The 17,368-nt window shown below is 36.6% G+C and overlaps 1 protein-coding gene across 7 annotated transcripts in view; it reads left to right on the top strand.

Moving 5' to 3' along the window:
- gria4a (glutamate receptor, ionotropic, AMPA 4a) overlaps nt 1–16,951 on the top strand; it is a 121,662-nt gene extending 104,711 nt beyond the window's left edge. The window contains exons 16-18 of one of the 7 annotated variants that reach the window (XM_032545105.1): nt 1,129–1,243; nt 8,870–9,007; nt 13,581–16,951. In XM_032545105.1, coding sequence (XP_032400996.1) covers nt 1,129–1,243; nt 8,870–9,007; nt 13,581–13,643 — 316 coding nt within the window. In that variant the 3' untranslated portion in view covers nt 13,644–16,951. Of the gene's footprint in view, nt 1–1,128; nt 1,244–5,812; nt 5,928–8,869; nt 9,118–13,564 lie in introns of those variants that run through there. The other 6 variants (XM_032545104.1, XM_032545102.1, XM_032545103.1 and 3 more) reach the window with 6 other exon arrangements.
- Nucleotides 16,952–17,368: the final 417 nt, after the last annotated feature.

The following is a 17,368-nucleotide window of genomic DNA, read 5'->3' on the forward strand; positions in this document are numbered from 1 at the left end:
AGATAAATGTTCTTTTCTTAACTAGAGCTGCTGCTATATGAATAATAATGAATACCTGTAATGTTTTTTTCTGATTTTCATATATGTTTCAACTATTTTCTTCCATACCTTCTAAGTTGAGATGTCACAGCTTGTAGAAAGATCCCCCAAAGAACACTGTCTCTCTCTGAAGCTGAAGTATTTCCATTTGGAAATCTTTCATGATTATTTTTTTGATCAGGCAACAACTTTTCAGTCCCAGCATTGGATGAAATGTAACCTGACCATGAGGTTCTGAGATATGTTGTCAGGTATGCGGTCAAATCGGCAGACTAAGAAAAATCTAGACTGGCACTATGGTAGAGATCCCGATACGTTACTGTAGAATTACAAAATCATGGGTAGCAGAGAGCTTCTGGAGATGAGAAAGAGGAAAAAGGAAAGAAAAATAAATAGAAAATAGAAAAAATATTGCTACATGAAACTAACCTAAAACAAGTGAACTGGTTTGGTTTAATTTAACTGAGGAAAAAAAGGTGTATGTTTTTTTTTTTTATGCAACCTTCTGGTGTCACCTGTACACAGTACATTACACCTAGATAATTCTAAGTTTATTTTGTTTACATGAGACAAAATTGCTTTGCATACAGTCTAGGGATGTCAGATTATTTAGCCTGGTCCCTGTGGATTTAGTTTGAAGGTCAGTTAGCTTGGTACTGTGGGAAGGACTGCTGCAGTTCTCATCTGTGCAGCTCGGCAGAGAAAACTGAGGGCCGACAAAGATGGACAAGAGCACCATCAGCAGGCTGCAGAAATATGGTTACCTTAGTTTACTCATGTAGTCTGTAACCTCTGAGGAGTGCATGCTCAGAAACAGTGACAGAAGAACCTGCAAAACTTTGCAAGTTAGTAGAACACGGATTAAAAAAAAACAGTAGGAGACAGGGTTGTTTGGGGTGCATCTCTCCCCACTAGCTCACCTTTATGCCTTAAGCCCCTCTTGATTTATCCTTCCCATTCGTTCTCTCCTCCTTTTCCTTCTCTCCTTCTCCCCCCCCTGGCTGTGATTTCCATCTATCTTGTCTGTTTGTCCCTCCATCCTCTGCTCTGACCAAACTATGTTATCTGTCCCTCCTTTTTTACTTAAAGAAACGCGGTCAACCTGGCCGTGCTAAAACTCAACGAGCAGGGCCTGTTGGACAAATTGAAAAACAAGTGGTGGTATGACAAAGGAGAATGTGGCAGCGGGGGAGGGGATTCCAAGGTTAGCCCTCTCTGTCTGCCCCACCCGCCCCTCCCCAACTACTCAATGACAGGGGCCGCTCACAAGCTGCAGGAGCTTGCGATGGCCCCGTCCTTGGAGAGTGTGACACATGCATCTGCCCCGCCGAAAGGTTTATGGACCATACAGGGAAGGAAAAACCCTTCAAGATATTCACTTGCAGAGAGAAAATATTTTATAGATACAGACAGAGATTAGTATGCAGTAAGGAAGCCCTTATTTCAAAATAAGTATTTGAAAAAGTCTTTTTTTGAAAGAGCAAATTGGTTTGACTAAATTCCAAAGGGTAGAAAATCAACAAATCATCAAAAAACTTTATTTTATCATAGTGCATAACATATTATTAATTTCGCTATTGACTTAATAAGCATCTTCTAAAATGAGAAACAGAAGAAAGCAATGACAAAATTTAAGTGATTAATATTAGCACATAGAGAGCAACTACTGTGAAGACAGGAATATTTCCCTATGAGGGGCCGTTTAGGACAAAATTTACGTTTTGTCTCTCACACACTACCAAAAAGTCTCGCATACTCCAAAAAAGTAGCCTCGCACACTCCAAAAAATTACGTTTTGTCTCTCACACACTACCAAAAACTCTCGCATACTCCAAAAAAATAGCCTCGCACACTCCAAAAAATTACGTTTTGTCTCTCACACACTACCAAAAAGTCTCGCATACTCCAAAAAAGTAGCCACGCACACTCCAAAAAATTACGTTTTGTCTCTCACACACTACCAAAAACTCTCGCATACTCCAAAAAAATAGCCTCGCACACTCCAAAAAATTACGTTTTGTCCCTCACACACTACCAAAAACTCACGCATACTCAAAAAAATAGCCACGCACACTCAAAAATTACTCACGCACATTCATAAAATACTCAAATTGCGTATACACACACTACTAAAATGTCACACACACAAACGTTAACTTTCTCGCTCACATACACTACTATCAGCTCGCTCACATACACTGTACTAACAGCTCGCACATTCACAAACGTTAACTTTCTCGCTCACATACACTACTACCAGCTCGCTCACATACACTACTACCAGCTCGCTCACATACACTACTACCAGCTCGCGCACATACACTACTACCAGCTCGCTCACATACACTACTACCAGCTCGCGCACATACACTACTACCAGCTCGCTCACATACACTACTACCAGCTCGCTCACATACACTACTATCAGCTCGCTCACATACACTACTACCAGCTCGCTCACATACACTACTACCAGCTCGCGCACATACACTACTACCAGCTCGCGCACATACACACAAACGTTAACTTTCTCGCTCACATACACTGCTAACAGCTCGCACACACACAGACGTTTATCTCTCACATACACAAGACTAAAGTTGAACACACACACAGTACTAAGACTCGTTTTATGTATGTGTGAGAGCGAGACTCTTTTTGAATGTGTGAGAGCCAGACTCTTTTTGAATGTGTGAGAGCGACACTCTTTTTGAATGTGTGAGCCAGACTCTTTTTGAATGTGTGAGAGTTGTCACGGAAGAGGCGGGGCATAATTTTTGGATCAAACTGCGCATGCGTAGATCCTAAACTATAAGTTTCGATTGTTGACTCACTGTATGTTCTATTACTTAGTATATTTGTGCTTTTAAATATATATAGAACGTTTAACTTTCTTGTAGATTAAATGTGCTATAGAAATAAATGAATCTGATTGATTGATTAAAAATAGCAAAATTGCTGTAGTACAATCTGTCCACTGGGTGCCAGATTGTAGCACTGCGGGCAGTCGTTGAATCGTTTAATGCGCCTGTCAAAGTGCTGGTTGCCTCCGGAGAAGATAGAATGGTGTTTAAAATGGCAGCTGCCTGACCAATTCTCTCTCGTTTCGAATTAGAGTTAGCCATGTTCGGTATAGCAAACTCTTTCTTCTTCGGCACTAGTTGGCGCCGGTTAATAATTCCTGTAATACTGGCACCCAGTGGACAGATTGTACTACAGCAATTTTGCTATTTTTAATCAATCAATCAGATTCATTTATTTCTATAGCACATTTAATCTACAAGAAAGTTAAACGTTCTATATATATTTAAAAGCACAAATATACTAAGTAATAGAACATACAGTGAGTCAACAATCGAAACTTATAGTTTAGGATCTACGCATGCGCAGTTTGATCCAAAAATTATGCCCCGCCTCTTCCGTGACAACTCTCACACATTCAAAAAGAGTCTCGCTCTCACACATTCAAAAAGAGTCTGGCTCTCACACATTCATAAAAAGTCTCGCTCTCACACATACATAAAACGAGTCTTAGTACTGTGTGTGTGTTCAACTTTAGTCTTGTGTATGTGAGAGATAAACGTCTGTGTGTGTGCGAGCTGTTAGTGTATGTGAGCGAGAAAGTTAACGTTTGTGTGTATGTGCGCGAGCTGGTAGGTGTGTATGTGAGCGAGCTGGTAGTAGTGTATGTGAGCGAGCTGGTAGTAGTGTATGTGAGCGAGAAAGTTAACGTTTGTGTGTATGTGCGCGAGCTGGTAGGTGTGTATGTGAGCGAGCTGGTAGTAGTGTATGTGAGCGAGCTGGTAGTAGTGTATGTGAGCGAGCTGGTAGTAGTGTATGTGCGCGAGCTGGTAGTAGTGTATGTGAGCGAGCTGGTAGTAGTGTATGTGAGCGAGCTGGTAGTAGTGTATGTGAGCGAGAAAGTTAACGTTTGTGTGTGTGTGTGTGACATTTTAGTAGTGTGTGTATACGCAATTTGAGTATTTTTTGAATGTGCGTGAGTAATTTTTGAGTGTGCGTGGCTATTTTTTTGAGTATGCGTGAGTTTTTGGTAGTGTGTGAGAGACAAAATGTAATTTTTTGGAGTATGCGAGAGTTTTTGGTAGTGTGTGAGAGACAAAACGTAATTTTTTTGAGTATGCGAGGCTATTTTTTTGGAGTATGCGTGAGTTTTTGGTAGTGTGTGAGGGACAAAACGTAATTTTTTGGAGTGTGCGAGGCTATTTTTTTGGAGTATGCGAGAGTTTTTGGTAGTGTGTGAGAGACAAAACGTAATTTTTTGGAGTGTGCGAGGCTATTTTTTTGGAGTATGCGAGAGTTTTTGGTAGTGTGTGAGAGACAAAACGTAATTTTTTGGAGTGTGCGTGGCTACTTTTTTGGAGTATGCGAGACTTTTTGGTAGTGTGTGAGAGACAAAACGTAAATTTTGTCCTAAACGGCCCCTCATATTTCCCCCCTTGTGGCTGCTCTGAGTATAGGAGAGAGAGAAGCTAATCAATGGTCTGAGGACTACACATTCAAATTGTATCCAGTCCTTAACTGTGGAGCTGTTGTACTTACAGATGTTAATCAGGCAATTTCTATATATCAACATTTATTCTGCATCTGAAGATGCGGGCAGCGCTTTGAATTATCTAAGTGTTTATATAAAAAGTACAACATCTTACATAGTAGTAAAAAAAACGAGGAAATTATTTAAATACATGTAACCAACTTAAAACTAACTTTATAGTTAGCCATTCTGTAATTACAGACTTAGTCATAAATAGTTGTTGACTCAGTAAAGCTCATTTAAAATTTATTCAAATATCTGTGGTTTGCACATTTTCGTAAGTATTTAGCTAATATAAACACATCTTCACGCTGAGGACCCTACACTATGGATTCTTGTTGGCTGCATATAATAGAGAAACCAGTTTACACATTTAATTTATATAATTGCAATGTCATAATGATGGCATATAAGCCAGTAGTTTTTCTATGCCTTCATTGTAAGCAACCTCAAAAAGTAATATCAGTGTGACACCAATTATATGTATTTTTATTTATCTGTACAATATAGAGTTGGGGCATCACCAACTTAGAAATTATGAAGACACACCAAGATAATTGAGATTAATCTTTTTGGAAGTGTGCCTGTGCAGTTGGGTGCCAGTCTAACCATTAACAGATGTTGCATTAGTTTACTTTATATGCAAAAGCTTTCTTGGCAAAGTCTGAATTAATTACAAACTGGATCAAATTTAGAGCTAACCAGCAGAAAAACTTAAGCTGAAATAATCGACTTTAACATTGCAGCAACATTCAAAGAACTGTAGCGACTAATTAATTATATCATATCAAAAACGGATTGAAATAGTCAGTTTATGAAATCTAAAGCTTCATACTTTAAGTTTTACAAGTGTAGCTCTCTCTCTCTCAGTAGCAGCATAGAGCTAGCTTGATGCTAATAAACCTGTCTTGATAGTATTTTCTTTCTGGTTCATTGTGGAAATTAGCAGGGGCAGAATGAATGTGTTACCATGAGTGACAAAGGTGGGTCCCACTCATATGTATGTAGCTCGACTTAGCTCCTTGTAGCCCTCCCACCCCCCAGCCCCTCCTTAAACGAGCATACACACATGTACTCAGTGGGATCCAAGCTAGGTCACTTGTAATGTATGTAATCAAAGTTTTCTATGTGACTTGAGATGTTCAATGCAAATGTGAAATACCATAATAACATAAAATAACATGACCTATGATGTTATTTATGTTATTTTTACACGCAAAGAACCCCGGTAAACCTTGCAGTTTTGAAACTGAGCGAAGCAGGCGTCTTAGACAAACTGAAAAACAAATGGTGGTATGACAAGGGAGAGTGTGGACCCAAGGACTCTGGAAGTAAGGTCAGTCTCACGCTGCTGTGGCCTGCAGAACGCTAGCCTAAAACTCATCTTGAATGCGCTACAGATTACTGCAACTACTGCCTTAGAAGTACCTTTTTTCAAAACTGTCTTATTTAGCCCAAAATAAATCATAAGCATGCTTGACATACAATTTAATGGTGATTTCTTAAAGTGGGCTATTTTTATTAGATTAAATTGCGGTTCTGGTTTACCCCAGGCCAGAATAATAGCAAATACTTGTCCAGTTTCTGTAGCAATCTGCGGCAACACCATCTTCATTACAGTTCCAGTGGTATCAGAAATTCCCACCATTCATAATTTTTGTTTATTCTCATTTGTTACTTTAGATTTGATGTCTTGAAACAAATCTACTCTTGGGAGTAGTGCTGATGTATTATAGTTATTGTCCCTTGCTTTTGTTCTTCATATTTTATCAAGATAGGATAATTTCACATTACTTTATAGTAAGGGTTTAAAATACACATTCAAAGTTTTCTTTCACTCTTTGCAAAAATAAAATACGGAACCATTTAAGTAGGTGCTACTAGGCCTGTCACAATAACAAATTTTGCTGGACGATAATTTGTCCCAGAAGTTATTGTGATAAACGATAATTATGTTTTGAGACCATTTTCAAGTAATGTAATGGTAATGGCAAAATGTAAGAATACATTCTCAAAGATCAATAAACTTTGAATTAGTGAACATTTAGCACTGGAACCTTACGGCATTTTAAATATCGGAAATAAATAAACAAAACAAAAGAAGCAACAAATGAAATTAATTATGAAGTATCTGGAAACAAAATTGTCCTTCAAAAGTGGCTATTTAAAACCAATGCACCTTTTGACATCCAGATTTTGGTAGAAAGAAAGAATAAAGAGAAAAATGATAAATCATGCAAATGGAAATTATGGAGTTTCTTTTAATTTATTATGCGATTGATTTATTACTTATTGTGACAGGCCTTGGTGCTGCTAGAAGATATTACTCACATTAAGTTCCTAAATGCAATAAACCTCTTAATATTGTGTAATGATTTAAACACCAACTCCAATTAATTCCATGGAATGTTTTGCAATAGAAAAAAAAAGTAGCATGCACCTGTGAAGTTGAAGGAAATTGACAAATGATTTTCATCATAACTTGTAATAAAAATGTGATGTGTATTTGTATTTAGCCTCCATTAGTCTGAAATTCTCAAAAAGATCCACTACTGATGCCCTCAGATGTTACCCAAAAAGGTTTTGTTTATGTTGAATCTGTGATTGTAGCAAAAGTCAACATATTGACTGATCAAGGCTGAGTACATATGCACACACCACACTATTTAGTGTTTTTTTTCTAAAACAAATTTGAAAACAGTATAATTTTCCTTCCACCTCACACTGATGTACTATGTTTTGTTAATTTATTAGATAAATCCTAATGAAATACATTGAAGTTTGCATTTGTAACATGACAAATATAGAAATTGAAAATATATGAACTCCTTCGTAATGCAGGTAAATTCACTTTGAAATGGTTACAAATGTAGCCAGACAGAGCAATTGAATTGTATGCACAGAAATCTGAAATTTTTCCAAATATGGTCAGAAAAGTCAACAAATAGGAGTAAAATTATAAACATCTCAATTCTAACTGAATGAATAGCCCTATGTAAAATGAGTTATTCCTAATACATTTAAAACTGCAATATGTAACTTTTTAAAATATTTATTAAATCTGTCGCCGTGTTTTGACAGCATAGAATGAGACGGATAATCCATAAAAAAAATCAAGCTCCTCCATCTTCTCCCTGAGCTACTATTGCGATCTGAAGAAATGCTCTGCTCTCAAAAATAACCAATTAGAACCAGGATTCGTTCTGGTTCTGATTGGTTCACAACCTATGAGAACCAATGAGCAGCATTGTCGATCAGAAAAATGTGCTAATAGCGAAGAAACGACTTACCGTTCATGCTAACTAGCCTTATCATCTGTGGCAAACTATGTTGTGGTGAACCATCTGTAGTATAGTAGATAGCAAAGGAAAGAGGGTGAGCATTAGAGTGATTGACAGCGCTAAGACCCTCCTCCTGTCTCTGATTGGTTGGTTCTGACTGATTGGTGTATTTCTGCAGTTTGAACTTGGAGCACTGGGAGAAGGTAGAGGAACTAACATTTTTCACATATTCTCTATCTTATACTGTCATGATATAAAGATAATCCTAACAAATATGTAAAAAATACATATTTTAGAAACGTTACATACTGCAGCTTTAAAGAATATCGTCTTAAGTTCATAAAAAGCGTGATTTAAATCAAACAAGAGCTAACATATTTTCACATTATATTTTTATGTAAACATAGTTACATCTCCTCTCATTAAAATTATTTTCACTCTCTTTTTTCGTAGTATTAAAAAAACTTATACAATATAAAAACCTTTGTAAGTTTCTAAAATGTTTTGTAGGTTACTGTCTTTTACTGATATGAAAAGAAGGTGCTTAATGTTATTCTCAGAAATTTTGAAATCTGTTTGTAGTTGTACTTATGTCATAAATGTGTTTTTAAATGTGTTTTGTAGTGTTTGTGGTGGCAGTAGTGAAACTTGTAGCTAGTATCATGTAATATTGTGATTAGTCCTATTACTTTAATGTTTTTGTCAGTAGCATAGAAAAGCTTACATCAACAGAATATTTATTTTGTGTTATCTTCTTTTCTGTGTCTAACTCACTCTTCCTTATTCTCTCTGCTTCTTCCCTCGTTTCACCCCTATTGATCACTTTGCTCACTCTTCCTTCTCATGTTCTCTCTTCTTCAACTTGTCTTTCCACTCTTCATCCATTCAACTTTTTTCACTAATTTCTCCTTTACTCATCCATATCTTTTCTCTATCCATCTTTTTTTTTACAAACACCTTGACTCCTCCGTCCTTCCCTCGCTCTTCCTTCCTGCAGGACAAGTCGTCTCAGGCTCTAAGTCTGTCCAACGTGGCTGGAGTCTTCTATATCCTCGTGGGTGGCCTGGGTCTGGCTATGCTGGTGGCCCTGGTCGAGTTCTGCTACAAGTCACGGGCCGAAGCCAAGCGCATGAAGGTGGACCTTAGCCCCCCCCACTGCCCCAGCCCCTCCCCCAGCACCCAGAATCTAGCCACTTATAGGGAGGGGTACAACGTGTACGGCTCCGAGGGGGTCAAGATATAGGGGTAGGATTTAGAGGCTCCCATACATAGGTGGGGTTATGGTGGTGTTGATCATGGTGGTAGTGCTGTAGAGTTTGTTTTGTGGAGGCTGTCGCGCCACGTTCTTGATGTGATGAGGATGTGGTCAAGCATTGTGGAACCAACGTAACATTTTTGTGTTTTGGCTGTTCTACTTTTGTTTTGTTTTTGTTTGGGTTTTTTTTGTTTTGTTTTTTTTTTTTTTTACTTTACTATCTCAACATTTTCTTGGATTATTTATTTATTTTGGCTTTAAATATGGTTTGTGCTTCTTTTGTGATTGAAGTTAGATTTGTGTCACCAAAACTTGACTCCATTGTCTTTGGCTGCAGATGATGATGAGGATGATGGTGATGATGATGATGAGGAGAATGACAGTGATGGTGAAGCTCTTGGCTAATAAACAGACTAGGCACCTGCATTGTTATTTTAGTAAATTTATAATAATATTGGGATGAATCAGGGATGCACAACTCCAGCAACATAGATCAAACTTCTAAGTAATTAATTTTTTTATTCATCCATGTATTTTCTTTAAAAATATAACTTGTTACTTATTATGAGTTAGATGTATGATCTTTTGTGATATTCCATCAATAAAGGACAAGACAACAAAGGCAGGTGTAGACAGTTTCTAAATTAAACATTGTAGTTTATATTTTTACCTAAATATTACCATTCCAGCAACAATAAATGTGGAAATATTGGTAGTAATTATCTATTAACAATTGAAATTATTATTTTTTTTTGCTGTCAAACGATAACAAAGTTAGTTTATTTTTGTATCTTACCAACCTGGGAGCATAACCTTGTTACCGAGGTTCTCCTCATTAAAATTTGTGACTGCTTCTGGCTACAAATTAATTAGCTACTGTGTGGACAGCAATTATCATGAATTTGTTTCTGACTAGACCATGTTTCGGTGACCTGATAATGTGACTGGCATCTAATGAAGAATGTCAAGTAGAAGCTCCTAAAGGGTATACATTCTAATTTTAGCAACTTTTCAACTATATTCAGGCCTAAAGTAGTCACAGTTGAAACCAGACGTTTATATACACACATAAAAAGACACATACATAATCGTTCATCAAGAAAATAGTTTATATCCTACGTAACACAATAGTCTGACACCGTAATCTAGATCAGATATCATCTCCTATATAAAGAAGAAAGGTATTGATACATAAGATCTAAAATAAAATCTATTTATTATTTGTGCTTTTAATAGTTACTGGTTTTATGGCTCTAAAATGTGCTAAAATATATATGAAGTCTTATAGATAAAAAAGAAATAGGACTGCAACACTATTTGCTTTTAATTTATCTTTGCTTACTATTATTTGACAACCTACATATTTAGTAATTTATTTGCAGCACATTGCTATTTTCACTTTGTTCTCATTCATCAATCCGATCAAAATAGTGGCATTTATGATTGAATTAGGTGTTGTGATCATACATTTTCCAAACAAATGTTCCTTCAGGATGTAAAAGGCAGAGCTAGAAGTATATTGCATTTTCAATTCAATAAACCAAAGATAAATGAGTGCATAGTAAGTTCTGTAAGAACTCTGATTGCTATTAGCTAACAGCGTTTTCACTCATGCATTGCGTATTCACTGTGTCATCCGCAAACTGGAGTTGTGCAGCCCTGCTGCCGATGATCCAAACTGCCCTGTTTGACTTATTCCAGTCCTGGTAACTTTAAAACAGCCCACCTACTTACTTTGCATCAATAGAGAAGGATAATTGATGAGCAAACACTTCATATAGAACAGCCACTCAGTGATGTTGCAAAACCATGACTCATGTTTACTGATAGCACCGAGCAATTACTGTGGGGGTAGGTGAAAGAATATGCTGAAACCAGCTTTATTGGCCTGCATAGCAAACCATTCAGACGTAAAACAAGATGTATTTCACCTCCAACTAAACTGGCTGCCCAAATAAAGTATTGATGATTAAACAAAGGACTTGAGGTATAGTAATTATCAGCTTCAAGATTGGCGTTTTATCTGCTAAATGTAAACTGGGAGACAATAATCAAAAGCTGTTATTGAGATGTTTTTTTAAAAATCTTGCCATCTGGACTTGAATGCTAAGACACACATAGCATTTTGTTTTCTATAATTGTAAACAAATCATCCATTAAGAGGGTAGGTCTGAATCAAAAATCTGTAAACAAAGAGTTATGGCTCTCAGAATCATGAGGTTTTATTTTCAGGCAGCAGCCTGCATCACTTGGTTGCCTGTTTGCGTGAAGTGTTAGCCACATCTGACCACTATAGTCAGTCACTCCCTTTCTATAAATCTTAACATATAAATGAAAATAAACACTCCTTCACATTTTCCTTATGTCTTTCCAAGGTCCTCACCTTCCCAATTCTATCCTTTAAAATCCACACCTGAATCTCACAGACTACAGAAGCCTCAACCCAGAAATGCATGTCACCCCTAAATGCAGATGTCTACTTCCCGAATCTTGTCTACCTATTGTTTGTTGACTGTTGCCTGCTTTGGCATTTGTAAAAGAAAACTGTACATTATGATTAGACAGCATATGGAGATGGAGACATGAATGTGTTGTTTAGATTGCATTTAGCCCATTTTTAGGTTAGGTTTTTAAAATTACATAAAGGCCATGTGCGACATTCAACCATAGAGCAAAGTTGTATTGTTTTGCATGCAAATGCATTTTGTTCCCTTTAGAGTAGCAAAAATATTTTTAATAGCTTAACAAAATTTACTGGTGGAGCTTTTGAGCAGTATGAATAAAGTCTCTACAAGCATCTCTCCATACTGCAATTTTTCAATATTAATAAAAAAAATCTAGCTGAACAGCCAAGTGTGCATTTCTTTTGATGCATACTTGAATAGGTGTCCTCTCCTACCATTGGAAGTACGGAGTTTCAGCCAGTAAACTTTTACTCAAAAATAATATGTTTAGAATATGTTTTAACCAAATAATTTTCTCCAACCAACAACCTAAGAACAAATCTGAGTGATCTGCTTCAGTAATAAAAAATATTTTAAAATTGTTTCCCAAAGCTCATAGTTGCATTGTTCTGATGCCAATTTTACAATTTGATAAAAAAAAAAAATGAATGAATTAAAAAACTAAATCAAATTCAGGCAATATCACTCAATGATAACATAAAAAATAAACAGTGTTTTTGCAAATCCTTATAAGTACCGTAAGTATAGTATAGTAATCATGTTTTTTTTTTTTTGTTTTGTTTTTTTTATCTATTGCAACACATTATCCTCCAGATTTACTGGTACTCCAGAAAAAGATGTGTAAAAGCCCAAAAATGCATTATTCTTTTTATGCACGTTATAGTTTTTCTCAGTTGCTTTCGTACATTTCTCAGAGCAGAAGTGAAATTCTCAAAACTACTTGTGCATTCTTCAAATCATCCTGTCACTTGTTCACATTGATAAAACCTGTTTCTAACTTCTTTCAACAAGTTTGGTATATCTATTCAAGTGATTGTATATGATTCTTCACTTTTTCCTACATTTTCAATTGCTTATGCCATGTGGATCAAAATGAGTCTCTGTTGAATTGTCTCCACAACATTTAAGCACAAGTTCGGCATATAAGTCTTTCATATTCCTATACATTTCTTTTTCTTTTCCCAAATCTGTCCTGAATTGATAAATTGCTCCCAGGTGAATCCTAAGTTGACAATATAACTAAGCAATTTAACGGTCTTATCTGTACACATTGACATGAGGACTTGTCATTCTGATGGCACTGACATGATCATTGACACGGATATTTATTTTTGAGAGATAAGCTAAGGATTTTGAGAAATAGTCTGATAATGCTGATAATCCACGGTGTTTTGCTTTTTGTACAAATTGTTTTGAGAAGTGCGCTTACTGTTTTGCAGATGTCGAGGATGATTCGAGATATTTACCAAAGCGGCTGAAAAAAAATGCAAAAGAGAATAAAAAGGAAACAAGAAAAATAACTAGTTTTAAGTAAAATAATTTTGTCATTGTTAAAAATTGGAAAGAAAGAATGATGTGCTATTCAGGTACGGCTGAAAAAAGATTCATGTTTATCGTAACTCCACAGAGGTGGAGGTTAAAACTTGTATGTGCAATTTGATTTTTATAATTATTACCTAAAGACTTCTAGCAGATTTATTCCAGATGTGCCAGTAAATGTGGAGGACGCTGTATATGTTGCTCTATTTGTGTGACGGTGATAAAGTGAGTGTATATTTATATGTTGTGTGCACAGGCACATGCATGTGTAAGTGCTCTGGGCATGTTGGTCAGCAGAAATATCCATGTGTTCAGTGAATGGATTGCATTTATCAGATGATTCCCATGTTTCTGTGATGAGTTTTTTTTTTTTTTTTTTAAAAACAAATCATCTCTCCACCTCCTTCCTATGTCCTCTCCATCTCTTACACAGCTCTCTTTCTCTGAAGCCATGCGGAATAAGGCCCGACTGTCCATCACGGGAAGCGTGGGGGAGAATGGCCGCGTCCTGACTCCAGACTGCCCCAAAGCCGTGCATGCTGGTCACGCCTCCCTCCGACACCCCGGCCTTGCAGTGGTCTCCTCCGGACTGCCCTGAAAACCAAAAACACCTGCCGTGCCTTAACCACACACAAACATGAAGACTTTGAAATCAAAACACACACACATAAACACACACATGCTTGCAGCATATCATATTCACACACACACACACGCACACCCCCGCATTATAGCGACAGAAAACTGAACAAGAATACTCAGAAACAGAGACATTTTTAAACACTTGAATACACAAGAACGAACTTCTGCGAAATCATTTCACCTTCCTGCTGCCACTGGCTCAATTTACAAAAGACAAATGAACTAAAACTGTGAAGTGAGAGGTCCTGAAAAAGAAAGATGAACAACCAAGACTTCACAGTTACCTACAGCATTAAGATATTTTTTTTCTTCTTGTTGTTTTTGTTTTCAGTTTTTGGAAAGGACGATATTGTGATCATTTCAAGCCAACGTGAAAGTCAGCACAGATTTTCATTATTGAAAAGAAATAATAATCTGGGACAAAAACCACAAATCCAATCAGACCATGATGATGGTGGCAATAAAGATGATTGAATCTTTCGAAGACACCTAAAACACGCCCGTTCCTACTCTCTTTGGATATTAATGGCTCTTAAGCCACACCCTCTATAAAAAGGCCTTAGTTATTCCCTGCAAACAGTATTTTCATGATCATCATCATGGTCATCATCTTTACTTGCCTGCAAAGACTGCGTGCCAGATATTATAACTATTAGGAGACCAGAAAACTGTAAGCTTGAACGGTCAGACTGTGCAAACCTGCTCCTTTGCCACAGACTCTTCATACTAAATGAAAAAAAGCCTTTTTTAACGTACATACAGAATAATCTTTTTGCTCTAAGTCAGCTGGGTGATCAACCATTGCAGTACTGAAATAACCTCAAAATGTGTGGCTACTCTTTGCTAAGGAATACACAGAAATTTGTAAAAGAAAAATATATTAATTAATGACATTTTGGTTTTTTTCATCAGCAGTAACATTATATTAATAAAACCACTAAGCAGACAGATGAATATAAATTTTTGTTAAGCAGCAATGGTAAAGTTTGAGCTCAAGAGATGAAAACAAACATATGGGCAGATCTTTAATGGCTCAAAATGCTTCTCAACTTAACCACTGGGAAGTCAGAGAACTTTGCAAAAAGAAATTGATGAAGGCTGCGTGGAACGTTGGTTTAGAAAGAAGTACAACGCAGAACTCAGATGCTACTAAAAAGGTGAGCTACAGTGCCTTTCAGAAATATTCATTCTCCTTGAACTTTTCCATATCTTATTATAGTACAATCCCAAAGTTCAATGTAATTTGTAAGAACTTTACAGATAATGGACTAACACAAGGTAAAGCAAAATTATGAGGTGAGAGGAAAATGCAACTTCATCTTATATCTTCTTTTGATCAAATATAAATTGGAAAAGTGCAGCATGTATTTGAACTCCCAAATCAGCCTCAAGTCTTTCTTCCTGAATTGCTCTGTATTTGCCTTTATTTGTCTTCCCATCGACTTTGACCTGCTGTCACCTCCTACTGGAAAAGCATCCCGACGTTGCCATCTTGTTTCAAATACGACGTATTCAGGGTAGTGTGCAGCATTTCCTACAAGTATAATGTTCCATATTTAGGTTAAAAAGTCTAGTTTTTAAATCACTTTCTTCCACATTTTCTGCGTTCCCTATATGGCTTGTGGCAAACTATAAACGGGACTTATTTTGTCTTCTTATTTTACTTCCTTTCAAAAATATATTTTTTCTTGCCCCTCTTCCACAAAGGTCAGAATTGTGGAGTGTATGACTGACAGTTCTCTTGTGTGGACAAAGTCTCCCACCTGAGCTATGAAGCTCTACAGCTCCTCCAGAGTTAACATGGCTTTTTTTTTTGGCTACTTCTTTGTTCCTTTCTCTCTGTATATCCTAATTAAAGCCCTTTTAAAGGTAATTGCTACCATTGGATTGTAATTAGGGGTAGCAGAGTGAAATGGATCAAGAGGAGCTATTTCATACAAGGCACTTTGAATTGTCTTATTGCTGAAAATGTGCTATATAGAAAAAATTATCTTACCTTACAAATGCACCTTATACTTTTCAGTGTTTTATTTGTTGAAAATCTATCTTTTAACTTCAGCTTCATGATTATGTGTTACTTTGTGTTGGTCTGTCACGTAAAAGCCCAAATAAAATGCGTTAAGATTTCTTTGGGATAAAAAGTGCCGCAACTTGAAAAATATCAAGGAGCATGATTCCTTTTCAAGGCACTGCTTCAGGCAAATTGAAATATTTCTTTGTAGATCTGCCCACAACGCAGTCACCACCAATTGTTTCTGCTGGCCATAATCAAGTTGAAAACCACCGGTCTATGCTGACTGAGTTCACCTGATTGATTTTAAAGGCTTACAGGTACATTTCACAATTTAGCTGAAGCTCTAATGGGCACTTCGGTTGTTGTTCTACGCCCTCTGATTTTTCAGTGGCTGGGGCAGAGGTACCAGAAAGCTTGCTTTTTAAAACAGTTGTAAATAACTGCGTAGCAAATCAGAGCTCACCTGTCTTTTTTAAAGCATCTTAGATAACAAATCATTGCAATAATGAACATAAAAAAGAAAAATGCCACAACTTGTAATTAAGTAAAAACTCTTTTTTTAAATAAATCTACTTACTTATATATAAATATATATGATGCATATAAATATATCTATATGACAATAGAGAGGTATAGTAAACATTGATCACTGATTGTCAGAGGCCATGACACACATTCTGTTACATGGCTGTTTCTTTTGATAACTTGAGAACATTATGACGCTATAGTCATCGTGTGTCCTGATCCACACTGAATGTCCATCTGGCACTCACAGGGACACACACATACACAATGTGCACATTAACATTGTTGCATTCACAGGGTCAGCTTAAAGTGATCAGTCGAAAAGAAATGTCATTATCTTTTTTTCTATATGGAAAAAAAAAGCTTTTAAACCTCTCATTTAAAGTCTTTCTGTTCATGAACAGAAATGATTTGAGTCATTATGATTTTGTGGGAGAGTGTAAGAAGTGGGTTTCCAGAGACCATAGGTTTGGACTGTTAGGAGGACAACGCAGTGTGACGTTTCAAGAGTGTAATATTTTCGGGGCATTTCAAATCAACTTTGGTCCATTTTGTTGTCTCTTCTCACCAGGTGTGAGTCCCGCTGCAGATCGAAATCCAATGTTATTTCAAATTAAACAGGGTTTTTTACATCAACCAGTCCAGTTTTTTCTCTTTTTTTAAAAACTGTTGCATAATGTATGGGATTTTGTTTTGGCTTTCATACTTTAACTGCTGGCCCTGGAGACAAAACAAATTACATATTACAGTGATATCTAATGAGCTTTTGGCAAACAACAATGTGTCCCAGGAATGGATTTGCATTGCCGCTGTAATGCAGCATGGCAGAGATTGTATTACAGAGATTGTGTTCATTTTACAGTCTGATGGTGTAATTGGGAGAATTTTTTTATACCTGTGCTTCCCCTTTGAGCATTTTTCTATCTTTCTCTTCCTCTAATTTTTCTACTCATTCTACAAAAAAACTACTTTTTGTATTCCCTTTTGCAAATGAAAAGTGGTTTATTGTGAGCAATAAATTCACTGCCTAATAATGAGACAAAGGTAACTGACAAA

Source organism: Xiphophorus hellerii, chromosome 18, assembly GCF_003331165.1.
Source record: "Xiphophorus hellerii strain 12219 chromosome 18, Xiphophorus_hellerii-4.1, whole genome shotgun sequence".
Classification (NCBI taxonomy): Eukaryota; Metazoa; Chordata; class Actinopteri; order Cyprinodontiformes; family Poeciliidae; genus Xiphophorus; species Xiphophorus hellerii.